Genomic DNA, 27,852 nt, shown 5'->3' on the forward strand with positions numbered 1-27,852 from the left:
TTTACTCAGCTGATATGACACAGATAGATGTTTTTCCATAATGCAGTGTTTAATTGAAGTAGAGGTGCTCCCGCAGAAATGCCAATATCTTATTCCATGAATCCTCTTGTGCATACGCATGTGATTGGGTCTGTCCACCCCATAGAACGACAACTGCAGCAACAACACCATGTAAAACAGATGTAAAACACACACACACAATCACAAATAAAATCTAGAACTGGCATTAAGCCAATAATAAAAAAAAAATCAAATATGAAATTAGACAATTGATTATGCATGCATACGGTATACCTTTCTGTTTTGTCAACTGTAGGTTGAAGTTAGTTGCACGAAAGTGAGGTGAGCAAGGTGGTTCAATTAGATGACCAGACCCGGGATAAGTCAGGACTTCCAACAAGTGCCAATTTCCTGCTTTCTCTATCATCATCTCAATCTGGGTTTAAAAGGTAAATATCAGGGATCCAAATCATGTCAAACAATTTAAATTAAAGCTTTTTAATAAATTAATAGTTAGTAAATTTTTCATTTTCCATTACATAAAGGGTACAAAAGGGGTTTGAAATGCCTTTTATTTTTTACTCTTTCCCTGCCAGCATTTTTTTTTTAAAGTTGCCAGCCAGTGCCAGCATTTTTTATCATTTTCAAAAACAACATTTCCGTTGTTTTAACCTTCAAAAAACTTTTTCACATGTTATCCAAATTTAAGCCATTTGAAAACAGTTTAAAAAAGTTACTACAACAGTTTCAGACAGTTATTATCTTAACAGCAGAAATGTAACTCACATCTTCAGCAGATTCAACTGCAGGAAAAGCCTGATCATCACCAGCAGTCACCAACAGAAGTGGACACTTTATTCTCCCAACCTGTGTGCATTTAAATAAAAACAGACAATTGACATCACAAGAAAAAGAAAAAGAAAAGAAAAACAGACTATATATCAACATATCCATAATATGAACATACTGTGTATACTCACATCTACTTTTACTGGTGGGTCTGGGGGAGTCGTTAAGATAACATCTCTGTGAATTACCTGGTTTTCCTCATTCACACGTAGTTTATCTACATTCGTGTAATAATTTTTTTAGTGCTTATCATTAGTAAAATATTTATATTGAACAAATTTACTCAATATTACTGCTGTTTAAAAATTGAGCAAATTATTACAATTATTTCAGTTCACACTGTATCACATACTGTGGCCCCATAATACATCTGAACACTTAAGTCAAACCTAAATTTTTTTAATTGACCTAATATGGCATTTATTTGAATGAAAAAGTGTTTTACAAAAATAAGTTTTATAAATGGACATTGGTACTATGCTCAAAATGTACATACACAAACTTTCTGGTTGCCAAAGGTAAAAATACACATCTTATATAACCATATTACATTTATTTACGCATATTATCTTGTGCTCAAAGAGCAGGGAGCAATGAAAACTGTGAATGGAGACTCTCGACCGGAATTTTACCAACCACTCTGTACGTGCACACACATACACGCACGCATGCATGCACGCACACGCACACACACACACACACACACACACACGTCTGGTTTACTATCTTTGTGGGGACTCTCCATAGACTTAATGGTTTTTATACTGTACAAAGTGTATATTCTATCTCCTCACACTAACCCTACCCCTAAACCTACCCATCACAGAAAACTTTCTGCATTTTTACATTTCCAAAAAAACTCATTCTGTGTGATTTATAAGCTTGTTTACCCATGGGGACCTCTATTTAGGTCCCCACTGTGACACGAGTCCCCATGAATCTGTGTGCATTCAGGTTGAAGTCCCCACCGGGATAGAAAAACAAGTACACACACACACACACACACACACACACACACACACACACACACACACACACACACACACACACACACACACACACACACACACACACACACACACACACACACACACACACACACACACAAGTGTGGGTCCCACTTAGTGATATATGTGCAGAGGCTACCTGGTCATCCCCATCCACTTTAACTAGTTTCTACAGAATTTCTTAAGCGTCATATACAGTTTTTGTTCCTGCAGTTCTCCCAAGTATAGTTTTCTTTCCTGATGGACGTGTATCTTTCACTCTTTCCTATGCTGGTATGTGGTCATCCAAAAGCCTCACTGACAGTCAGGAGGCATAAAATAAAATGCCAGTTATGAATGTAACTGTGGTTCTAAGAAAGCCAATGACAGAGATGCAGTACTTGTCAAGTTCTTACACTTTTAAGTGTGAATTAAGTGCTCAAAGTTTGGGCCCACACTGAATAACAAAAATTGCAAAACACTTTATAACACCATAACATATTCTGTGTCTCACTTTTTCATCTCCTCAATGAGTTCAAAGAGGTTTTTGTCAAAAGGAATCAGGTGACTTCCGTTAATACACACAGAGCACTGGGGCTAAAAGACAATAAATAGAGACTGATCAACATACCAATGTAATTCAAGAAAAATATATCTGCATTAAAAATATAGATTCATGTGTGTGGGTCTCCAACCATTCTCCTGCAGAGCTACTGTCCTACAGTGTTCAGATTTATCCCCAATCAAACACACATGAACCAGCTAATCACGGTGTTCAGGGTTACTTGAAAATTACAGGCAGATGTGTCGGAGCAGGGTTGAAACTGATGTCTGCAGGACAGTTGTTCTCCAGGAGCAATGTTGGAGACCACTGGTGTAGGCCAAGCAAACCTTGATGACATTGGAGTAGGCCACAATACTGAGTGTGATTATACTTCCAAAAGACAGCCCAAGCACAGCCAGGTGATCCGACTGTACCACTGGATGATTCTTCAGGATCTGGTATCCTTTCTACAATAAATATGTACACACAAATATAAACGCACACATCTGTAAAGATTAATCAGCCTTTCACCACACAACCCAACTTAGGTTTGCATATACTCAAATCCAATGGATTCTGATTTTTGGGTGAAGGTTGGAGGTTTGTTCCACCACTTAGAGAAAATGTTTATATATGAATATATTTTAACTTTCTGCCTTTGATAGGATAGTTCAGTGAGAGACAGGAAACAATTGGAGAGGAGAGAAGGGAATGGGACGATAAGCCAGGACTTTAACTCGGGTCACCCCAGGTCAGAGCAATAGCCTTGTGGGCATATCTCAGAGTGCTGCACACAAGGCTTTTTTTTCCTGACTTTTTTTTTTATTTAAATCGTTTTCCAGCATTTGTCCAGTGTGATCTCCATCCTTTCATGGATTAAAAGCCAGTCATGACAAACTTTACACAGAATTTGGAGTTGGCATAGCGTGAAATTTGGCAGTATAACAACTCCTTTATGGGAAAACAACTCTGTTATATCTGTCATGAGTTATTAACTAATAAAGCGGACAAGACAGGAGAAACAAACGGCATCCATCTTGTTTACTCTTTCAATTCTTTTCTTATACACATTACGTCAGAACAACACTTCGACAGTTCTGGCTTCCTTTACAAAATAGCAGTCAATATAATTCACCCTTTTTTAAGAACATCAGATTTTAGTAACATAGTCATTTAACCACCTAGGTTTCTGAACATAACGTTTGGGTCTAGTGGTATAAGTGTGTGTGTAGTGACTAGTGACTAGTGAGTGTTCTCAGCCAGAGTTGTTGGTGTGCCTGGAAATGCAGGGAGATGGGAAGCATTCTGTGTCTTTCCATCACTAAAAACATATGTACACACTCCCATTTTTTTGGCAACCGTGAGAGGATCAGTAAACTTTGTGTCCCTTAGGAACATGCAAGGAGTTCTGTACCCTCACTTTATGGCTATTTGTTCAGTGCCATAAAGGCCACAGTTCTTGGCTGACCTGAGAATGCATGGCTCCCACACCATAGTCATAAGCATCTGTGGAGACAATTGTGTATAGTGTTTCCCCTCCTGGAAACAAGGAGTGTAAGCACTCTGCTTAGCATCAATGTACTTTTTCATTTTGTGTTGCAGTCGCGTAACCCTTTGGCGAACATTCATGTCAGTTGGTGTGTGCACAGGAGCAGACGACTACATAGACAGATTTGTGCACATTTACCAGCCATAGAGAAGCTGAAAGGGTGAAGTACCAGTTGCAGCATGGTTGACACCTACAAGAAGTCAGTTACCACAGGTTTCCATGCCTGATGTAGCTGGATGGCTATTTGTGTTTGTGCACACGATTTAACGTCTCTACAGCACCATTAGCTGTCGGGAAGTAAAGAGAGGAACAATGATGGCGAATAATCCTTACTTCCAGATGTAATGGGGTAGAAGGGGAAGGACTACAAATTGGATGGACTACAAATCCCATGAATTAAGATACTATAAAGGGAAACCAAACTGTTTAGACTTCCTCTTTCTGGTACCATGTGGCAAACAGGAAAAAGCTGTTTGGTGTCTTTCAAAGGCTGTGTAATAGCAGATGAAAAACCAAGTTGATTTATAGAACTGAAGTGGGAAGGTAAGGGTTGTTGATTTATGAGACCATAGTGAGTTTGTCTAGTTTTAACATGTTTGTATTTGTTTTCTGTTTTAGTGTTCTTATGGGAATGGTGTTGATTGGTGCCTCAGAGAATTAAGCAGATATATTTGAGAATACAGGTACTGATATTAATTGAATTATTTAATAGGGAGATTTGGTTTTAAGTTTTATTTTATTTTATATTTGTGTTTTATGTTTTAATGATTGAGGTTTTTTTTTTATCCTTGTAAATATTTTATAGGGCAATCATCAATGTGTATTCTTTCTTTGTTTTCTTTACAGATGATGCATGATTGTCGTTTACTTTAGTGAAAGCATTGGTGGCTTATTGGGTGTCTGAAGAGATGACTTTAATGCTGAATTGGGTCTTGTGTATGGAAGTGGCAAAGGGATTGATTTAATTTGTGAAATTGTCTTTGTTTTGTTTTGTTTTATTTTGTTCTTGTTTTGTTTGTTGTGGACCTACAACTGACGGTGGGGTTCCCATTTTCTTGTATGTGGTTTACTCTGTAAGGTTTTGGGAACAGATGGTAGTGCTTTGATTTACTTTACACTTGTGGAGTTTGGAGTGAAAGTGTGTTTATTGAACTTGTGAGTGTGCACATAGTTTCAGAGCAATTTCCATTGGATAGGATTGGGAACCCTGTTGTCTGTAACGGTTACAATTTTGTTTGTTTGTTTTTTTATTCTCTTTGCCATCTCTGATTACCCCATGTGTTTCTTGTGAATCTTGTATAATAAATTTTGCTATATTTGCAACGAAACACACTGTGGTTGTGGCCCTTTCTGAGTTCTCCTCATCCCTTGTGAGATGATGGGGTTACACAGAAAAGCAACAAAAGCAGCAGATGTAAACTGAACACCATTATCAGTAACAATACTCAATGGTTTTCTATGGCGGCTGAAGACTGATGACAGAAATGAAACCACAGAATCCATTATGACAGTGTGAGTAAAGGAGATCTCAGGCCATTTGCTGTAATAATCAGTTAAAGTCATTGCAAACCTGCAGTCGGATGCAGCAGTGTCAAATGGCCCGACTATATCCACAGCCAGCAGCACTGGCTGGAGAGGAGCAGGGTGTGACTTGACAGTTTTGTCATTGAGCTGACACATGTGGCAGGAACGAACAGCAGCATTAACCTGAGCATCCATCTCTGGCCACCAATAGAGATCACGAAGGCATTGTTTGGTTCTCACCTCGCCTGATGTCCTTAATGCGCTATGGAGACCAGCACAGATCCAAGAGCAGCAGATGCAATCGGCCGTGAGCCTCGGAAGACAAAAATGTACTTAACCGACAGTTCCAGACACTGTTTATAGTATACAGCAGCAAATCAACTTCCAGTTCCTTAGGTGAAGAAGGTCAACCATTAGAAATATGTGTATGAAGTTTGTTTAGTGCAGGGCAAGAAGCACATGTAGCATCAATATCAGCAGCAGACAGAGAATTTCAGGTGGTAGATACAAAAGCAAAAAACTCATAAACATCATCAACAGGTGCTGGAGCAACAGCATTATCTGAAGAAGAAGCACAAAAGGGCAAAAGTGCAGATAATCAGTAGCAGCAATTTGAGAACCTGGCGTACCACATCATAATTAAATGACATAAGACGTGCAGACCACCTTGCTACACAAAGTCCAGAACAGCTGACACCCTTAGTGGTAAGCAGGGTTGTCAGTGTCTGATGATCTGTACTGTACATAGAGTGAAACGCCGGCTCCACAGATATGTATGCCACCTCTCGACGGCCTACATGCATACTAGCTCTTCCTTTTCCACCAGTGCATAATTGCACCAATGCATAAAGTTCACAGTTTGTTCAGGGCCATAAAGGTCACAGTTCTTGGCTGACCTGAGAATACATGGCTTCCACACCTTAGTCATAAGCATCTGTGGAGATAATTGTGTATAGTGTAGGGTCAAATAATTCCATAGCAGAGCTGTTTGCTAGCAATCACTTTACTCTGGTCAAACTTTGTTCAGTTTCTTTTGACCAGCTGAATCCATTTGTATGCATGCACACACTCGAGCTACAACAGTGGCAAAATCAGGAATAAACTTACTGTACCACGACAAGTCCAAGTATGGAGCGCAATGTAGATCAGCATCAGATGACTGAAAGGTGCTTTTTCATGCATAGACATGTCATTTCCATGGATGATAATGTCGTCCAGGTAATTTTCAACCCCTGACAAGCCAGCCAGGATGATGGTCTTCATCTTCTGAAATGCTGCAGGCACCGAAGCCAATCCGTAAGGAACAACAATATGGAACAGTCCGTCATGAGTAGTGAAGGCTGCGAGGTCATGACTGTCCTCATGCAGCAGTACTTGGTAGTAAGCATTAGTCAGGTCGATGGTAGTGAAAACAGTAGAACCTTTTAGAGTAGTGAGTATTTCTTCCATGTGTGGCAATGGAAAACTTTATTGAACATCTTAATTTACCCTGCTTTTTCTGCATAAGATCAATTGGTGACACCCATGGAGAGGGGTTGATGCGTTTTACCACTACAGCTGCATTGCAAGCAATTTAATTTTCTCTGACACAGCACTATGAAAAGAGAGTGTCAGACAGCAACGTTTTTGACACACGGGTGTGATAGTTCATCCAGCTTTACGTGGTGTATACAAGTTTTTAGCACATCCAAAATCAGTTGTCTCACCAACAATGTACTGAAAGACTGGCACAGGAGAGGCAGGCACAGGTAAAGCATTAGGAGGCAGGACTTGATTGTTTTCAATCCTCATGAGTGGTGTTTCACTGACAAACACCCAACCACCGGAATTTGGGCTTTCGAATACGTCACATGCCTGGCTGTGGGTTGTGTCAGCACAACGTTTCTGAAATGGCATGCATAAGTACTGTAGGGCAGAATAGATACGAAAGACCCAGTGTCAACCACTAAATCCACCACACAAGTCTGTGAGTCAGAAGTAGATATAGTCACTGCGCTTGTAATGCTGGGAGTACGAGCTGAATATTCTGTGTACAGTACCTCGCACATGTTTGATTGCGCTGACTGGCACAGTTTAGCGGAATCGTTTTACACTTTATACACAGCAAAAGCATGACTTCCTCTTCCCCACCTGTGCAGAAATAAGAGGTGCATGTGACGGTTTTCCCCTTGTTCCCTATTGTTCGGTCACTACGACGTACGTCGTGGTGAACGACGAATAGGAATCTCGCTAGAGAGGCCAATCTACTTCGAGTGAAACTAAAACAAGCCAATACACATTGGCGTGCAATCATTTGCATCAGCTGTGCAGCCTCGCAGCGCGGGTATTTAACGAGCAGCTGGTGAGATTGCACTTCAGCTTTTTGCTTCGGAGCCAAGCACTTCGATGCGTTCTACAGTACAGAGTGTGACTTTGACGAGCCTTATTGGACCTCTCCTTCCCGGTGCGGGCGTTACAACATGGCAGCGCGAGCAGTCTTCTTTTCTTCTCTCTTCTTTTCTCTGTCTTTTTTGTTTTTGTTACATACTGAGCAAACAAAAAAGCTGTTATAACAGCTGGTAAGGTGCGCCATCAGAGCGCTTAAAAGCTGTTTTTACAGCTGGTAAGACCTGCCAGCGAGAGAGAGAGAGACAGCGCACAGACAGGTGCACATTCCTGTCTGTGTTCGCAGTGACTGTTCCCCTGCGTGTTTCAGCACCAGTGAGAGCAGTCCCTAAAAGAGCTTACACAGATAGAGAGCGACTTTTTAAAGATGACTTTCTATCTGTGTGTTTCTGGATGCGGTCGTTACCTGGGCTCACGGGATGGTCAAAAATGCTGCCTCGTGTGTCTGGGCATTGAACACGCTGAGGCAGCGCTTGTGGATAAGTCATGTACCCATTGTGGGAAGATGACCATCGCGGAGATGCGGTCGAGACTCACGTTCCTGCAAAGGCCCCGTGCCGCTGCCTCGATCCAATCCTCCTCAAAGGGTTGCTTCAGGCAGTGACATGGGTGACCTGAGGATCACTGTGAGCGCGTCTCCTTCGGGGAACCAACCCCCTAGGAGCCCTCACCCCTCTCATGCTCCGCAGCCAGTTGAGCCCCCATTGGAGAGAGCTGGACCATCCTAGCGGTGTGTACCGGTTGTCTCCTTTGGGGCTCCCTGTGAGGATCAGATGTCGATCGCTGCATCGGAGGGTGGGTCAGACTTCTCTGCGGATGACGACTCGGCGCCGTTGCCTCCTTCGGGTGACCAGCTTTCAGGCTTGGCTCCTCAGCAAAAAACTGAAGTGCAATCTCACCAGCTGCTCGTTAAATACCCGCGCTGCGAGGCTGCACAGCTGATGCAAATGATTGCACGCCAATGTGTATTGGCTTGTTTTAGTTTCACTCGAAGTAGATTGGCCTCTCTAGCGAGATTCCTATTCATTGTTCACCACGACGTACGTCTCCGTTCCCTCCCTCAGGGAACGAGGGTTACCATATGTAACTGAGACGTTCTGTGTTTTACTGTGTGCTGCACCGCTTGTATGGGGGCGGGAATGGGATGGGATGCGGGAATGGGAACTTGTTGGGAATTTTAAATAGATTTAGCCAGATTGGCTGCAGGATCTTGGCTTGCTATCGTAACAGCTCTGTCCAGTCTAAGATCTGTTTCTAGTAAAAGCCTCTTACGTATTTGTGAGATAAGCACATTCTTGTCTTGTGAGGCGCCTGACAGCAATTACCAGCTACTATGTTAGCTTTTGGCACAAAGTAGACTTTCAATGCTTCCTCTGCATCCTTATATGTTGTACCTGCACTCTCAGAAAAAAAGGTACAAAAGCTGTCAATGGGACAGTACCCCTCAACAGGGTTCTAATACATACCATTTAGGTACTAATATGTACACGTTTGGTACCAATATGTACCTTTGAGGGACTTAAATGCACTCTTTATGTACAAAGGTGTGCCAAGGTACTGCCACAGTGACAGCTTTTGTACCTTTTTTTCTGAGAGTGTGTGATAGGTAATGAGTAGAAAATCCGAAAATATTTCGTTCGGCCAGGCATCCCCTGTAGCTTCAATAATTTGTAGTTAATTTAATTTTTGATTATTTTATTTAAATTAAATTTTTGTAGGTAATTTTACGGCATAGCCACCATTTGGCTCTTGTAAAAATCACTAATTTTTCCTGCTTCCAACACATGAAATTCAAGAACTGAAATTCACAAGAAATTCAAGCTGGTTGGCTGCTCTCAACTGGTTTAAGCTGGTCTCCCAGCCTGACCATCTAAAGAAGTGTCCAAAAAAACCTTTTCTTCTTCAGGGCTGACCATTCACTTGCTGCCTAAAAAATCACACTCATTGACAGGTGCCATTGTAATGATATAATCAGTGTTATTGACTTAACCTTTTGTGTACAATGTTGTGGCTAATCAGTGACTACCTAATATTATCACATTTGCTTTGATGGACAATAATTTCTTTGAGCTTCTCCCTCTGGAAGAATGCCAGATGGATGCCAGATCACATCAAATGTAATGCCAAGGTTGATCCACATTAGGAGACTGTCAAAAGTTCTAAATTACCTCAAAGTAAGAAATATCAACATCTTGCAATCTCAATCCTTTTGGAGCAAAGTAATCAAGTGCCATGGATGCAAAGCCATGAGATGCAAGCAGGGCAGAGCGGTATTCGACCAAACCACCACCTGCTCCCCACAAGTCCAGCACTCCTGGGTACGGCCCAGGGCCTAGAAACACACAGCAAGTAATTTTTACACACAAGTAATTATCATGACTTCTTTAACAAAAGATCTATATTGACCCCTGGAAATACCAGAGAATATGAACCAATGGCAAATTGAACTTAAATAGTTATGAGTGATTAGAAATCTGTTATTTAATTTGTGTGTGTGTGTGTGTGTGTGTGTGTACCTGGAGGTAAGAATAGTGTTCCTTGTACTTCTTCCTCCCTGATATTTATCCTTTTCACACCTGGTGCTACATGCCAGCGCTCTATAACACTTGTCGCCAGGGGTGGTTTCTGGCTGAAGCCTTGAGATAGATGCCCACTGTAAACTGAAATGTGAACTACCATCGGTGTAAGAACATCCCTCTTGCGTATTCTGGAGTAAAGAGTATGTAGTTAGGTTACAAAAGAGAGTGTCAAACCCCTCAAATAAAAAGGAAACCTGAATTTAAACTTGGTAATAAAAAGCACACACTATCATATTGTTCTAGTCTAATCTAGTCCTTGTTGACTTCCTGGTATGGGTCTCATGCTCCACAGCAACCCCATTGTCTCTGTTCCTTCATAAGTGCCTCCCAAACTTTCATCTTTGGTCCCTAAGGTATATATAATAGGGCATATCCACATCATGTACTTAATGTCTTGATCATTGTTCGCTCAAGAAATATACTGTAGAATTCTATATCTGTAGAAATATGTGACAGCCCAAAGAGTTGGACTTCCATGCTGAATCATGTTTCCTTCCAAGGTATTCTCCTCATCTACCTAACTGTTTTCTAATGCACTATACAAATGAATGGAAATTGTTGCTGTGAAGGTACAGTAAGTTGAATTAATTTATTGCACAGTTTGGAAAACTGCTGGAAGATCCAGCTAAAACCAGCTTTCCATGCTAAGTTTATAGCTACTTCAGCTGTTTGTCATTTATGACCATTGGCTGGTCCAATTAGTGGGCTGGTTGTCAACCTGATCAACCTGGTTGAGGCTTATGGTGAAGGTTACTTAAATTATGTAGTTTGAAACATGACTCAAACACCTTAAGCCGGGAACAAACTACACGACTGTCAGGCCGATTATGAATGCAATTTGGTCATGATGACTGATCATGCCCAAACAGAGAAGGGGCCTTCTCCATAAAAGCCGCTTAGAAAAGCGGGGATTCAACTCCAAAACCGGACTTGAATGAGCCTAACAAATGAGTTGGGGCTAAAGAGGTTTCATAAAAGGTAATTGAAGCTCACGCAATCTCACTAATTTGATCCAGGTTTATCTAGTCTAGATAATTGCGTGTGCACGCGTTTCTTTGTCCTTTGTTGTTTGATTAACATTAAAACAAAGACTCTGGAGTGGACTCATAGACTGAGGTGGACTCTAAAGCAAACTCATAGGCTGGATCAGGCTCTGGAATAGACTCTTCAACTGAAGCACAGTGCACGGCCCAAACATACCAAATAGCCATCAACGTAACAGGGAGTATAGTAGACAGTGGGACCTCCTCAGGGACCCCCAGGTTTGACATTACTGCTGAGATGCCAGCTGCTGGCACCGACGTCTGCGGTGTGTCCTTCCAGACTTGAAGCCCGTCTCAAGTGCCTAGGGAAAGCCTTAATGTCTTCATGTGCAGTCAGGGAACATAGATGTGACGTCCATGATGGCTGAAGACTCTAACGTGATGCTCATGATGGCTGAAGATTCTGGCAAAATGTCTGTGAAAGTTAAGGCTCTCGTATGCCGGCCATGTCGTGAAGAGACTCTTGAGTGGCAGCCACGATGGGAAGAGGCTCTGACATGGTGGCCATCTTGTTTGAAGACACAGGCGTAGCGGGCATCTTGTCTGAGGATTCTGGTGTGGCGGCCATGTTGTAAACTGGCTCTGGTGCAGGAACTACAGGACGGGAAGGTACATAAAGCTTGGGGCAAGCAACCATCAGAACTGGGCATGCTGGTGATCGTGGTGGACCAAGCTCCTTGGCCACTGGAGCTTGGCCAAGGACTTGTAAGTGGCCTGGTACACTGAAGCAGAAAAGCGGTCCATCTTGTTGTGCAAAACTGGCTTCGGGGGAGTGAGCAGCCTGCCCTTGGAGGGGTTATGGTGCCCGGCGATAGAAGGCTCGATGGCGGGGGATCACCCATGCCGAGAGCCGCCATTTCCTTTACCTTGAGGCCAGCGAGACCGTGTTTTAAATCGAGCGGGTCGCTCCAGTTGTTCCTTATGTGCTTTGCGCACCCTGGGAGGACGGAGAAGAGAGTTGTTTCCTCAGGTAGGGAGAGGGTCCCAGCAGCTTCGTAAATGTCCCTTTCCTGGTCGGTGGCGCCCTGTGGAGCCAGCCACTCAAGTCCAGGAGGATGGACTGGGGTAAGGCCGCAGGAGCGTTAGCCTGGGGAACACCAGAGGGCGGGATGGCCTCCTCGCCTTCTGAGACCCCGAGAAAGCCCACGCAGAAATGGCCGGTTCATCAACGAACGGGAGGTTTCCCGCAAAGATGTCATCTTCGGGGAATGCAGGATTGGGCTGGTCAGTCCGATTGACGGACGTTGCGCCCCGGGAAGCCCTCAGTATCACATGATCGTCACCGTGTCCCCCATCCGAGTCAGAAAGGCCGAACTCGACGCATTGTGTCGCGGCAACAGGAGTTTCTTCGGCAGCATAAGGCAATGGCTGCAATTCTCCGGGTTCTCAAAAATCTCTTCTGCATCCTTGAAGCCCAGGCAGACCACGCAGAACGGGTGAAGGTCTTTCACGGCGATCAGTGCACCCGTGATAGGCTGTCTACCGAAGAAGCGGCAGATTTGGAAAGCGACATACAGCGAAAAAACTGAGAGAAATCAGTGGATGGCCGCAGTTGAAAAGGGGAGCAGGTGAAAAAATTAGAAGAGCGTGGGCAGCTCAGGATGCAAACACAGTTAAATTTAGGTTTTGACATTTGTTTGTGTTATGTTATATTAATTGTGCATTAGTCTCTACTTATAATATGCTGGGAAGGTCAGTTGAGCAACAAGATAGCATCACATCTCAATTCTCACTAGGATGCATTTTGTGTCCCAGCATCCTTCCGAGTTTGTTATTTCAAGGTCGCCTGGCAGGACTGGTCTCCACGAGAACGCAAGTTTGTTCTTTATGTTCTTGGAATTGAGAAACAGCCAGTGTGAGAGATGCTCTGATCTGTAAACGTGTCATGAGAGGTTTCAGTAACTCAAAGTAATAGAGATTTGAGCTGTGTGTCATCTACACCTTTTCATTCTAACAGTAACAATAACTGTCATAATCATAGTATTCCAGTGAAAATGTTACCATTGTAACTTTTGTAAGTCATGCATTAGACATTAGACTACCACGCACCTGTAACTGTTCCGTGTTCATCACTGATGTAGTGTCCAAATGCCTCCCAGAAGTCCTTAACCTCTGTTTGAAGTAGAGAGTGTAGTGTCACCTTTTGACTTGGTGGTAAATTTGTTACAACAATCTGAAACTTCTCATCCACCAGCCCTCGACTGGGATGGACAGAGAGTAGTGGACATGTCCTCTTCTGAGTGCTCCCAGTCCTATACAGAGATTACAGGAGAGATTGAAACAGTCATGGTTACTATAAACTTTTTTTCACTTCCACCCAAAGAAACATCTGAAAATACCACCAATCTTAAAGTTCCTTCTGGTTTATCTTAATTTAGCTTGTGTTTGTAAGGAATATGAATGAGAATACTATTCAAATATAGAAATACTATTTGAATTCTTTATCTCAGGTTTAGGTGTCAGGCTGACAATACCTAATAAATTCAACCTTATTTAGTTTCCAACTGCATTAAGCAGTATTACTTGTTTGCTGAAGTTCAAGAGATAATTAACCCTCTGAGGTCGACAAACGCGCCGGCGCGTTTTGCTGGATTTTCTCCACATTGTAGCACTATAAACTTAAATTTCTCCGTCATTTATGGTCATACAGAAAAAATAAATATAAAAAAAGAATCTGTGGTATTTCTACTTTTGTATGTGTCCACTTCCAATCAAATCAAAACATTGTGCTTTTGTAAAATAAAGAAAATAAACAGTGTGTGCGTTCTGCCTCTCCGTCGCGGTGAACTTTTTTTTCTTGAGCACGTCTATAAACTGAAACAAAACTCAGCGAATACTTGTCACACATTTATGAGCCATACACCTTTATAAACATTTAAGTGTGTACTTTTAAATGATCGGATTCAAAACGAAAACAAATATTCTCTGTTTAAGTAATTTGTATAAAACCAACAAGATTTCCAGCTTCTCAAACGCTTCCTAATTATTTTTAATTCGGCCACGCCCACTCGCGCAAAAGATATTCACATGCAAATCTCCACATGGAACGCGATCGCCCTCATTACCTCAACAACAAAACACTTCACTTCACTTTTCGTCGAGTTTGAAAGACGTGCCTGAGCTTACATTGGATTTACATCAGAAGAAGCCCAGTCAGCAAATTACCTTTGGCACAGATGTGGGCCAGATAAACAGCTGAGCTGTGGCCCAGATTAGTTTGTGTTTGCCGGCCCAGATATGGCCCACATCTCCTTTGCCAGAACTGAACCAAAGGACTGCCATAACTCCACCAAGCATGAGCCAAATACTACACAAATTCATGTGGCCCATATGTGGGCCTGGTATGCAACTTTAGTATGGTTGAGTTCTGTTAAAATCTAATGGCCCTTATGTGGCCCACATGCAGCTGACAGTATTTAAAGTCCTATTAACTCACAGGTAAATTAAACACTCAACAACAAATGTACTCAAAACTATTTATTTTGACAAGCATTTAAATAATTACAGCTAAAGTGTTGTGCTTAATTACAGCAGTATTCAGTTGAAAACATTTCATAAAAATAAATATAATTACAGCAAGAGTTGAATAATAACAGTAGTATTCAGTTGAAAACATTTATCAAAATAAATATAATTACAGCAACAGAGTTGAATTTAATAATTACAGTAGTATTCAGTTGAAAACATTTAAGAACACATAATTACAGCTACTCAGTTGTACTTATTTTAAGTAGAATTCAGTTGAAAACATTCAAGAATACAAATTAATAATATAAATAGCATTCAAAGCTAATTTTTTACACCAAAGTTCAAAACACTCGATCAAAGCTTGTATTAATGTTATGTTTAATTAGTCCAATGAGAGTAATACAAATAAATCACAGTTGGTAAAGATAACTTTAAAGAGAAATTGAGAAAGTTAAAGCAAACTTGAAAGGTAAAGAGTTGAGAAGTGTGTTTATGTGCAGAGAAGTCTCCAATGAGGGTCGGCAATGTGTTGACCTTTTCCAGTAAGGGGATTCTGCCTGACTGCACCTGCAATAAAGAAGAATTTAAATAATGTTAGCAGCAATACAACCTGGAAGCTAGAGCTGCAGGATAATAAAAAAAAATCATTAATGTAAATATCCTTTAATATTTTAATTGCAATTATTAACAAATTAAACACCTCTGAATTACCAGTTTTTTTTCCAGTAAATTTTCAAAAGGAATTGCAAATTGTATTTTTCAATATGTGGGCCAGAATTATACTGTAATTCCTTATGACAAATTATTTCGATTTTTAGAATACTTTTGCACCAACAACCGGTTAAAATTTACAGCACTGCATGTATTCTGCTTCTTTTTTTAAAAAAAGACATGCACACTCTAATGTAAAAACACACCAACACAGATAGCATTAATGTCATGTTTGAGTCCAAAGACAGAGTCTACAAAAATAAGTGTTTTTACAAACACAAAATAAACTCAAGATAATCTGCAATGATGCGAGACAATTTGGAAGCAGAAACACACAAACAATAATGGGCCAAGTACTGAATGCAAGGAGGAACATAAAGGGTTAGTTCGCCCAAAAATGAAAATTCTATCTGTAATTACCCTCAAGTTTTTCCAACTTCTGGGTTGTACGTCAGAGCGTAGACTCACTATTGGCCGACGCTGGTCATGTGTGGGATGCTGGCCAGTAATGAGCCCTACGTTCTGACGTACAACACAGAAGTGCTGTGCTGTTACACTACGTTGAATAAAGTCTTTATTTTAGCTTGTTTTGTGCACAAAAAGTATTTGACACTTGACAAACTTAAGGTTCAGCCACTGTATTCTTGGACTATTTTAACAATGTCTTTACTAACTTTCTGGGCTGGCAAGTTTCAATAACAGAGAAGCCTATAGAGGAGTGAGACAGCTCTCAGATTTCATCATAAATATCTTAATTTGTGTTCCGAAGATGAACAAAGGTCTTACGGGGGTTGGAACAACATGGGTGAGTAATTACTGACAGAATTTTCATTTTTGGGTAAACTAACCTTTTAAATACACAGTGATAATGAACTAAATACAGATAGTTGTAGGCATGCGCTGGTATGAGACTTTGACAGAATGATAATCTTATATTGTGATTACAGCTTTAAAATGTATGATTGAAACAATATGATTCGCAATATATAAAAAACAAAACATAAAACTTCTAAATAAAAAAATGCAGTCACTTAAGTGAGCCACGGATGTGATCAGGTAATGACAAAAAAAGTAGTTTGGTTCGATACTGAGATAACAGAAATAAAAATACAATGTTCTGTAAAGCGGTTTTGAAAAGTTGTGAATTGTGCAAAGTGCAATACAAATAAAAGTGACTTCTAAAAAAGGTCTCACCAATGACAACTTCTCTCCAATTCATAACGTGCCACAGCAGTTGTAAAAGTGCCTTTCAGCACTCTCCACACGGTGTTATCCAGGTCAAAGCCACCAACCAAACCCACATAGGTAATCTGATAGGGAAAAAAAACATTGTGTAAGTGGTTGAAATATGCATTTAAATAGACCACCCTAAAATGGAAGTGCTTTTATATTCAAAAATGAACTTTAAACTATTATTTACTCCATCTGAAACCATATTTTCTAGGTTTTTAATATGGAAATTATTGTCATTGCCCCACCCATACCACACATTAGGGCTGGGTGGTATGACAGTATACCATAGCATGGTATATAAACTATATCGTGAGAAATTAGAGTAATTATAAAAATGTCCTGCCTCTTCCAAGTTTTTTAATGGCAGTGAATGGCTGCTCAATTAATTGATAGTTAACAGAAATACAGCAATTCATTGTTTGTTCATGTTAGTTCACAGTGCATACTAAAGTTAACAAGTAGCCTACAATTTTTTTAGATTGAATGTGTTAGTAAATGTTGAAATTAACATTAACACATATTAATATATGCAGTAGAAGTGCAGTTCATTATTAGTTCATGTTAATGTTCAGGTATTGTATCGAAAGTCATAATTTTGGTATTGTGACTTGACACTAATAGCCTAACGTTAACATTACAAATTTAATTTTAAAGAGGGAAAGGTCATGAGAAAAAGTCTTGGTTGAATATCATTTCAGAGTTAAATAAAGATACATACAATAATGCACACGTATTAATGTGTTTATTCTTGGCATTTTTATATTATTATGATTAGTTGAATGATTGTGAACACAAATTAGGATTTAGTATTCTGACAAACAGTAACACCGACATTGGACCGCGTCGCCTTAATTCACAAATAGGCTACTACACAATGACAAACTATACTATTTTATTGTGTATGAAAGTGAGCTGTTGATTTATAAACAAAAACATCTTAATTTAAAACGGCAAACCAGCGAACTGCTATAGCCTAAGTTAAATGTTAAGTTACATTAAACTTTATTGTAAGTTATAGCAGTAAACTGAGGAAAATATTAGCTAGTTCAACCCCTTCCTCGATGGAACGAATAACTAAACGCATAATAACATGCAATATTGACACATAATGCTGCATATTTCATTTATATGACTTTAAAATGCCAAAACATCACTTACCTGAATGTACACAGTCGTGAGGAAAGCAGAGTAAAATCCGTCAGCTGGCCAGCGTCGCAGTCAAACTCGCGCCGTAGTCTCACTCCACCAATAGGAGGGAAGATGCAGAGCAACCTGAGGTGTGGAACGGCGGATGTTTGCCGCACTTGATTTCAGGATTCCTGTGTTTTTCCACGTATAAGCCAAATGTTTACCACAAGTCGGTGTTTCTCACTGTGTGCCATAGCTCAACCACATATGGTCCTCATGTGTTCGTTGTTATCTGGGCCATATACCTCAAAATCAGTTGTGAACCAAGAGAGCATTTCCCGCAGATTTTAAAGTTATGGCAAAACAAATATGGCTACGATTTGGCCCATATCTGTTCAGCCATGCCACATCTAGGCCATATGTGCCAGATAATACCCACATGTGGCCCACATGTAATTGCTATCTGGGAGAAGAACGATATTTGAAGACAAGAAAGATAAGGTAAGTAATTCTTACATATTAGTTTGCTATTGTTGCATAAATTTCACATTGCAGTTGAACTGTTGCTAGATATATGGTGAATATTATAATATTTAGACCCGTGTTTACTGTTACTGTGTTTGTGGATATCTGCTCAAACGTAGATAGGCTATGTATATGGTAGGCCTAACCATAATGTTTTATATTTGATCGCAATCGCGTTTTAATGTATCATATTTTTGATCGCGATCGCGTTTTAATGTATCATATTTTTGATCGTGATCGCGTTTGAATGTATCATATTTTGGAAAAGCAAAACGCTCCAAACGGCTTCATGTTTTTACTATTATCTCATTTCATATCATCATAACGAATGGAAACATTTGAAGTAACATGATAATCAATATATTTTTCTCTAGCTTAGTTGTTACTGAAATCTTTTTGAAAATATATATAGGCTGCTATATTGTTATTATTTTATGCAGCACTGCGCATAGCCTATACCTACAAGGCACAACAAACCTGGTGTTCATTATATGTTGTTGGAAACATTTGTGTGAGTGTGTGTGTGTATTCTGTGAATTTTAAAAAGCAATTTTAACAAGAAAAATCTAAAATGTATTCCCAAAATCGTGCAGGCCTTTCTCTTGATATTAGTATGTTCTTTTTTTTTTTTTTTTTCAGGGCCCAGATGCCACTGAGTCCTGCTGACTTAAACATTCACAGTACATGTCACAGTACATGAACATGGTAAAGTGAAAATCAAACACCTTAGAAAATGAAAGGTATGTACAATGTTTTTAGGAATGGCACAAAGGTCTCTTTCTTCAATAAGTGCTTTTTTGTTGTGTATCTTTGGATTATGTTGTGTTGTAAATAAATCCAAACAATTTTAAAAGCCATTCTTTTTTAAATCTCCTCATTCTTTGTGCAAGGTTGGTCAGAATGATGGGCCCTGATAAGCTCCTAATAGGGCCATTAGGGAGGTTCTTTGTCTTTCTCAGGTGTGGAAAGCTTTCATATTAATGAGGTGATCCGCCCCTTCGCATATTGCTTTCTAACACAAAACACGTCGTAAAATTTTTAAATCAATATATTGTCTTCTCTGAATGAGCAGTCAGGGTGATTCTCACATAGTTTTAGAGCAAATATTCTAGGCTACGTGATACAATTTTCAAAAGTCTTGTGAAGAAATAATCAGTATGGGTTTCATGACCTTATTTCAGTGAGAATTTATTTTTGTATTTTCACAAACCACGCATAAATGTCATTATCTCAAAACTACAAACTTTTACATACATGCTGCTGATATATTATTGTAGCAGAGTTTGTGCTGAATACAGTGTAATTAGACTTTAGCCATGAAAATGTCACAAGTAACAGAAATAACCACAAATGTCAGAGCATGTCAGAACACCTCCAGGGCCCAGAAAACAGCTCAGACCTCAGAGGGTTAAGCAAAAATATGAAAAATTATAAGAACATGCTTACCACATCTCTACTTTATGTAATTTATCTTCTGCATGATTATGGTTCAATCTATTAACGGCAATTTGGTCACATGCCACCTCCAAATGTGTTTTGGGAGTAATCTGATCACAAAACAATGTGGATCCCATTCGGATCAATTGGATGTAAATGGTGCCATATACTCTGATCATAGGTGTTTTAGATATCAGACTCTGATCATTGTGTTAGAGTGTCCATTTAGAAACTGTCATATACAATTACATGTGCAAAAATTAGATGTTAAATGGTAGCCATGGCCTTTACCGTAGGTAAAAACCCTTAAAAAATGAATGTATGATAGTGTTTAGTGGGTTTAACTCCAAGATGAAATGTGTTCAACAGTGAATGTATACAAATCAAATGACTTACCTTAAGGATATCAGGTTGCTCACACAGTTTATTTGTTTTAATGCTGTCACACGTGCCATATACAGAAGTTTATAATTAAAAAATGCTGCAGTGAAACTCCTCATAATTGTTGTGACAGTTCTTCAGGGCAAGGAGAAGACAGAGGTGTACTTTTTTCCAACAGTTCTCTCAACAAAACAAACACTGTCCCTTAAATTTAACAGTTCCTTTGGCTTTGTTCTCCACAGAGATGCACACAGACACGAGTTCACCAAGTTCTCTCGCACCTTCCCCGGTTGCTTTTATCCTGTCGCTCCAAGCCAATTACTGGAATGAGAAACTGATCATGCTGCACTGACCTTCTTACTCACCACTCCTCTCTTGGCTCAGGTCCCCAAGTGGGTCCAAAAGAACAGGATTGAAAACTACTGGATTAGAGTGACTAGCTAGCATGAGTAGACATGTCACATGCTCTGTGACATACTGTTCCATTACAGCTCTCTGATCTTTCATAGGGTACAATTTTACATACTTAGTGAAATAGTTTTGGAGAATTAGGACACATTTATTTCATGATGGTGTCACAGGATCTTCAGTAATATCAGCTGCCACCATTCCAATGGGTGATTGGCATGAATAGTCTGTGGGGGAGATACTCGGTGTGGGACTGGCATATACCTTAACTGGCATGAAACACATTAACACACTTCACAAACACAGGATAGTATACAGAAATGACTGAAAATGCTAGGGAGAAAAGTGGAGGCTGACAGAAATCAGATTTGAGCTTCGGCCGCTTATACAAAAGTGGTTACTTCTTCACATTATAATGGGAAGAGATCCAATGAACCATCCTGTAAATGTGGGGTAACTGGTCGCTGTAAAACGAAATGTGAAACTTAGTCACATATCAGCACCAGCTGTAAAGAACTGCAGGAGCCATTTATTTGCCTTATTTGCCTTTATTTACCTTCTGCAGGACAGAAGTTTAAAGGCCTTGGTGTGGCTTGCTTGGGAGTACATGGTCTTTAGACATTGCCTTCTGTTTGTTTGTCAGCCAAAGTTATTTCATTAAGTTTGCCTTACCTTTTCTAACAGTTTATTTTCTCAGTAATCAAACCTATAATAAACAACAAGAAATGCACATATAGTCCATGAGCCAGGGGGGTTGATCGGTATCATCAGGGGGACAAATGCTATCATTGTTTTTTGGCAAGGTATACACCCCTAGCACTAGAAAAATCATGATAGCAGTGCAGGAGTGGTAGCGAAATCACTTTTTTTCAGCTTATGAAGTTACTAACCCCCTAAAATTAATTTCATTTTTTGAAATCTGGTGTATATCTGGTTTAGGCTCATGCTAGGGATATTGTCAATATTCTATAATATGGTGCTTGGTATCGTTGGAAAGGGGACCTTTTAGGCTTTCATTTAAGCCCAGTACTGAATCTGTCTGACAAACACAGAGGTCACATGACTTCTTTAAACCAGAAATAACACACATTTTTTCACAATTTCCGCCTAAACTGTGTGCTTTCTTTTATCCCTGTGGCATGAAAGAACACCACGGACACAAAACTCAACAACTTCAATACTCAAGGCACTCTGATGACTCAGAAAATGTATAATATACCCATACTATTTATTTGTGAGAGCCTTAAATTAGACTTGTGCAGCCAGTAAATAGAACAAATAGAATACCCAATTAGTCCAGGGCCAAATGGCCTATTTATTCATGTACAGTTATAATAAAAAGTAATTGTTTCAATAGTGTTGTCAACATAACACTTGTAAGTGGTTTAACAAAATGTTTCTATCATGTATTTTGATATTCACCCACTTTCAGTTAGAATGTCAGAAAGTAGCTCATGCACGGAATGTTGATGGATTTTGACAGTTTTTACAAGGTTTTGTCAGTTTTGTGAAAAGATTCTTGGTTCAGTTGACTGGTTATAACAACACTACCAACTATGCCATCTTCAATCAACTTCCATTGAGTTCCAGGGGTATTAAATGTAAGTACAAAATACTTTTTCTCTTGTGCTTGTGAATTGGTGGGGAATAGTAGCAGTAGCTAATGTAAGCTTGGTGTTTTTAGCAGGCTAGCTAGCTTGCAGGTTAAACAGTGTAACAGTAACTGCTACAGTGCAGTCAGTCAGGGCTCTCAAGTGTCACGTGACAGTCACTCATTTCGGTCTTTTGTCATGCCCTCTCGCCACACGTATTTCTCACGCAGAAAAACTATTTATTATATATTTAATATGCTGCAGCGCCCAAAATGTCTCTGGTTGTGCCTGAGGCCATTTGCAAGACACATACATTGTGGGAGTGAACATTTTTTTTGTGCAATTCAAAACTTTGTGCACATTCAATATATATATATATATATATATATATATATATATATATATATATATATATATTGATATATATTTGGAGGAGTCATCATATTTCGAGAAAAAAAAATTAATAGGCTATTACAAGAATAAAGTCACTATATTTCAGAAAATAATCTTAGTCTGATGTGCATTATGTGATTGCTCTGCTGATACGGTAGATCTCAGACCTTCTGACAGGCTCAGAGCCCAGTTTGGGTCTCTGGTCTCTGAATGAGACAAAGTTTAGGGAAGTGGATGTACGCTGCTGTACGTCGGAGGTGGAAACCCAAAACTACGGCAGAAATCGACACTCGGTTACTAACATAACCTCGGTTCTCTCTAGAGAGGGAACGAGTGTTGCGTAAGTTTAGCTTACGCTACGGGAAAACTCCTTTTCTCTTTCTTAATTTTTAGAATGTAAAACGCATTTGCTGCAGCGGCAGACCTAGGCGCAGGGCCGGCTATAGCCCTTTGGTTGCCCTAGGCAAGATTGAGTTTTTGCCCCCCCCCCCCCCCCCCCCCCGCTCTTTATAAGAAAATTGATAAGTGTCAAGCCTTTATTTGTTATAATTTTGATGATTATGGCTTACAGCTTATGAAAACCCCAAATTCAAAATCACAGAAAATTGGAATTGATATGAATTGATATGTCATAAGCTGTAAGCCATAACAAAGTCTTGAAATATCTCACTTTGCATGTAATGAGTCTATATAATATATTAGTTTCACCTTATAAGTTGAATAATTGAAATAAATGAACTTTTGCACGATATTCTAATTTTTTGAGTTTCACCTGTAGTCACTCCAACACTTCAACAAGCAAAATATTACTTAAAGGGGGGGTGAAATGCTCATTTTCAGTCAATCTCCTGTTAATCTTGAGTACCTATAGAGTAATATTGCATCCTTCATATCTCCAAAAAGTCTTTTGTTTTATTATATTTTTAATTGAAAGATTGGCTGTACCAAGTCTTTCCGGAAAAAAACGAGTGGCTGGGGGCAGGCCGTGTGGGCGAAGCTAAAGCTGTGCTAACGCGCCGAGCTAACAACACACAGAGACATTTGTTCAACAGTTTTACTCACCGTTCCAACGCATGACCGCGAACCTTTATCATTGTGACTGCTCGATCCTTAAGCATTAGACGATCTGGGCTTTGTTTATAAAACAATCATCGTCGAAATGCAGGGAACAACAGTCTTGCACAACTCCGTTTATGCTCAGGAAAACAAACTCCATCCACGGGTGCCTTAACGCTGGGTTCTTTGGGAATCTGTGCAGGGTTGTCTTGCCCTGGCAACCAAAAACACACTTCTTTGGTGACACTGACTTTCCAAAAGCCGGGCAGGGCGCTTTGATGGCGAACTGCTTTCACTCTCTTGCTCTGTTTTACGAGTGCGCGCGCGCCCGCGATCTTACCGGAGAACTGCCCTTAGGACCCATATAAGGAAATTCCGCCCTCTCTTACGTCAGACAGAGCCATACTCGAAAAAAACTTTCCGAAACTTGTGACAAACCGGAAGGACAATTTTTGGAACAAAAATACTCCTTCAAACATACAACTTAACTTTTGAAACTTTGACCATGTTTAGCATGGGAATCCAACTCTTTAACAGTGTAAAAAACTCAGTATGCATGAAACAGTAATTCACCCCCCCTTTAAATGATACACTCTAATAAATTGCACATACAAAAATGCTACGAAGAATGTTCATTGATGAACAAACAAAAATGCTCTAATAGTCACTCCAACACTTCAACAAGCAAATTATGACTTGAAGAATCAACTGTAAATTGTTTATACACAAATTCTACAAAGAATGTTCAAGGATATTTACCAAATTGGATTAATTTAAGCAAATTATGACCATTAAACTGGTTTAACTATACCTTCTACAAACAAATGTGCTATTATGGATAATGTATGTAGGTTACCACTACAAAATTAAAATATTTAAGTTCTTTTAGTTCTATCTCAAATAATAAAATATTAACAGTTGTTTCTGCCATTTCTATTCACCTTCAAAGTAACTATAGCTAGCAAACTATAGCTTAGTGACAGCAATGAAACGTCCAATATTAGGTGATGTAGGCTACAATACTAAGTAAATTTATTTCATTGGACACCTTAATAGCTAAGATGAGAAGACTTACTCTATAATGAGCTTTATTTTTTATCTTCTTCCTTTCTCCGTTTTCGTCCCTGTGCACCAGAGGTTTAGACCGCTTCATTTTCGATCAACGCGCCAGCAGCTGAGCACTTCCCTAACGTAACGTAACGCAACCCTCCCGCCCCCCGCCAATCCAGAAATGGTCGACAAAAATAATAAATTCAATCTAATAATCAGGTTGACAAGTAATTAAACGTGTGGTTGAGGGGGCGCCCTTTGCCCTTTGATCATGTTTAATAAACATGTTTTGTTTCGCGTTTCGTTCTAATTTTATGATTAATATGGGAAGTAGATAGGGCGACACTAGAGTGCGTCCGCGCCCCCAACACATTTGTCGCCCTAGGCAACCGCCTAGTTCGCCTATAGCAATCGCCGGCCCTGCCTAGGCGAGACAGCTCGCGCGCCTATTGGCTGCTCTGCGGCAACTGCTGCAACCTATCAGTGCGTCAGACATGACGTCAGTGCCAATGAGAGGCTCGCCTCGCGCTGTCGTCATGGCCCGCCAAGATGGGTGTTGCCTTAGCCTATAAATACCCATCGCCCAGGTTGCACAATGATTTCAGTCGACTGGAAGCGAAACCATAGCGCAGCACAAGCACGGCAGGCTACGCAACACTCGTTCCCTCTCTAGAGAGAACCGAGGTTACGTTAATAACCGAGTGTCGTTCTCTCACGACTGTACTCTCGTGTTGCGTAAGTTTAGCTTACGCTACGGGCACGGCAGGACTTAGGGTGGTGGGGGCCCCTGGGCTTGAGTCACTTTCGGGCCCTACCTTCTATACATTACTTTAAATAGAACAAAATGATACATACACAAGCTATGTATTAGAGCTACAAAATTCTGGATAAACTGAGAATAAAAATAGAGATCACGATTCTGAACTAAACAAAATAGCATAATTTATGTTAATTGCTGAAGTCTATTAAAAATGTTTAATTAATCTGAATTATAAAAAAAAAAAACTTGGGTTTGAATGAATGATTCAATTCCTCAATCAAATGCACTTGTTTCATAGATGAATCAGCATTTTTGAACGAATCTCCTGAATGAACGATTCAATGACAAATGTTTTTTAAAAATCTGATGGCGTAACAATATAATCGATCCAATCGATCCAATTTGAAGTGCAAAGCTACTTTCAAAAGGTGACTGGTTACATGTTAAAAAAACTTAATAATTTATTTATATGATCACTGATTGAAGCTTGAAAAAGTTTTCTTCCAATAAATAAATAAATTACCTGGAAAACATATGTTTTGATCGTGGCATTTCTTTGAGATTTAGAATCCAGTATTCCTATAGGCTAATTATTGTTTCTTTTATGAATTTAATAAAGAACTCTGTCTCGTATTCTGTCCAAACGATCCATGTAGGCTACTTTTGTGTCCATTCGTTTTTCCTTTTTTAACCCGTAATTGAAAAACGAAAAATGAACTGTTGTTGTCTTTTTAAAATGCAAAGTTGAACACCAACATTTTAATTTGAACTGGCTACACCAACTGTCTCTGGGTTTCCCCATGGGTTTCCCCTGGGTTTCCCCATACTGCCTTGCTCGCAGCGCGATTTTATTCACGCTGCTAGGCAGTCTGGACACCATGGACCAGATTTTCCCCTGAAAAAGGGAACCAATCACAGAACGGGGAGGGAGCAGCAAGACGATGACGACACCGAAGCAGTTTGTTTATATCTATGGATCCAACATGGCATCAGATTCGACGTTACCTTCTACCCTCATGTTTATCTTGCACAAACGGTAATATTCGCTAAACGCCATCGTGTACAAATAAATCTTTGACCCATCGTCTTTTTCCTCGTCGAATTTCTGTCACTCTACATACGTCATCTGGTATAATTGAAGCGATTGGCTATGAGCTACAGGCGCATTTGATAGACATTCATAGCGCCCAATAAACGGCTCTGGGCATTCGTAAACCACGCCTCAAATACGAGAAAATGAACACGTTCGTTTTAAAGTGGCCATTTCAAGCTTTAGCCTACATAGGCTATTTTTTGTTTCAGTTCTCGCGCTCACGGAGATCATGAAAGTGCGTCTGATTGTTTTATTTTATTTTACAAAAGCTCAACGTTTTCTTGTTGTTGTGAGTTTACACAAATAAAAGTATTTGGGAATAATGTATTATTATTTTCTGTATGACCAGAAATGATAGAGTATTTTAAGTTGTTTCCACTGTTGAAAGGAAAATGCAAGTGTTCGCGGCCGCGCCTCCGTGCCATGCAGTGCGCGCTCCAGCTTTGTTCCTTTTTTGCATAAAAGCGTCTTCTAAATATAGCCTATTAAATGTTATAATTAAATAATATAAAATTATTATTATTTGCGTAGCTATACATGGACCTCAAACACACCGCGTCTTCTAACAGGTGACTGTAAATGCGCAAAAACTGTTTCCATTGCAGTTTTGCGAAATATTCCTTTTTCGAATTGCCTGAAAAACCACCTCATGTGAGCGTAAATTTTTTTGCGATAAACGGGAGTTTTTGCGAAATTGACGTGTTTCTATTGTGCTTATTTTCAATTCGCAATTTCAATTTGCGCAATTTGAAGGGTATGGAAACGCGGCTACTGTCTAATGCAGACAGGTTTTTTCAACGGTTCGGCAGTAAACGAGGCATAACCAATCAGCAAACCTCAAGATGACTGACATTTAATTTAGTTAATTAAATTAAATGTTTCATTGCAGGGCAGTATTAATATTAATTTATTAATAATTTTATTACTGTCCACTCAGTAAAATAATAATAATAATGCAGTCAGATAGGCTATTCTATAGCCAACTGGTCAAGACAACGTGAAGTTGTCGAATTCTGAAATAAAAAACCTACAAAGCAACATGAGAGATCACACTTACTTTGCAGACATCTGACCGTCAAATCCAGCTGGTTTGGGTAGCTTTTTCCAATTGATTTTAGGTACGTAGAAGAACGTCTCCAGGACACCAGCATTTAGCAT

General features: G+C 39.8%; 1 protein-coding gene across 1 annotated transcript; it reads right to left on the reverse strand.

Annotated features, from left to right (window-relative positions):
• Nucleotides 1–49: 49 nt before the first annotated feature.
• On the reverse strand, nucleotides 50–27,852 carry LOC308689260 (peroxisomal succinyl-coenzyme A thioesterase-like; the record flags this gene model as incomplete). The annotated part of the gene is made up of 10 exons (XM_081362915.1): nucleotides 50–153; nucleotides 981–1,000; nucleotides 2,350–2,432; nucleotides 2,727–2,846; nucleotides 10,006–10,169; nucleotides 10,354–10,544; nucleotides 10,665–10,764; nucleotides 13,509–13,711; nucleotides 18,030–18,143; nucleotides 27,752–27,852. The coding sequence occupies 10 exons, from the start codon at nucleotides 27,850–27,852 to the stop codon at nucleotides 50–52; spliced, it is 1,200 nt and encodes a 399-aa protein (XP_081219041.1).

This window comes from Scardinius erythrophthalmus (assembly GCF_964197995.2).
Source record: "Scardinius erythrophthalmus genome assembly, chromosome: 4".
Lineage (NCBI taxonomy): Eukaryota > Metazoa > Chordata > Actinopteri > Cypriniformes > Leuciscidae > Scardinius > Scardinius erythrophthalmus.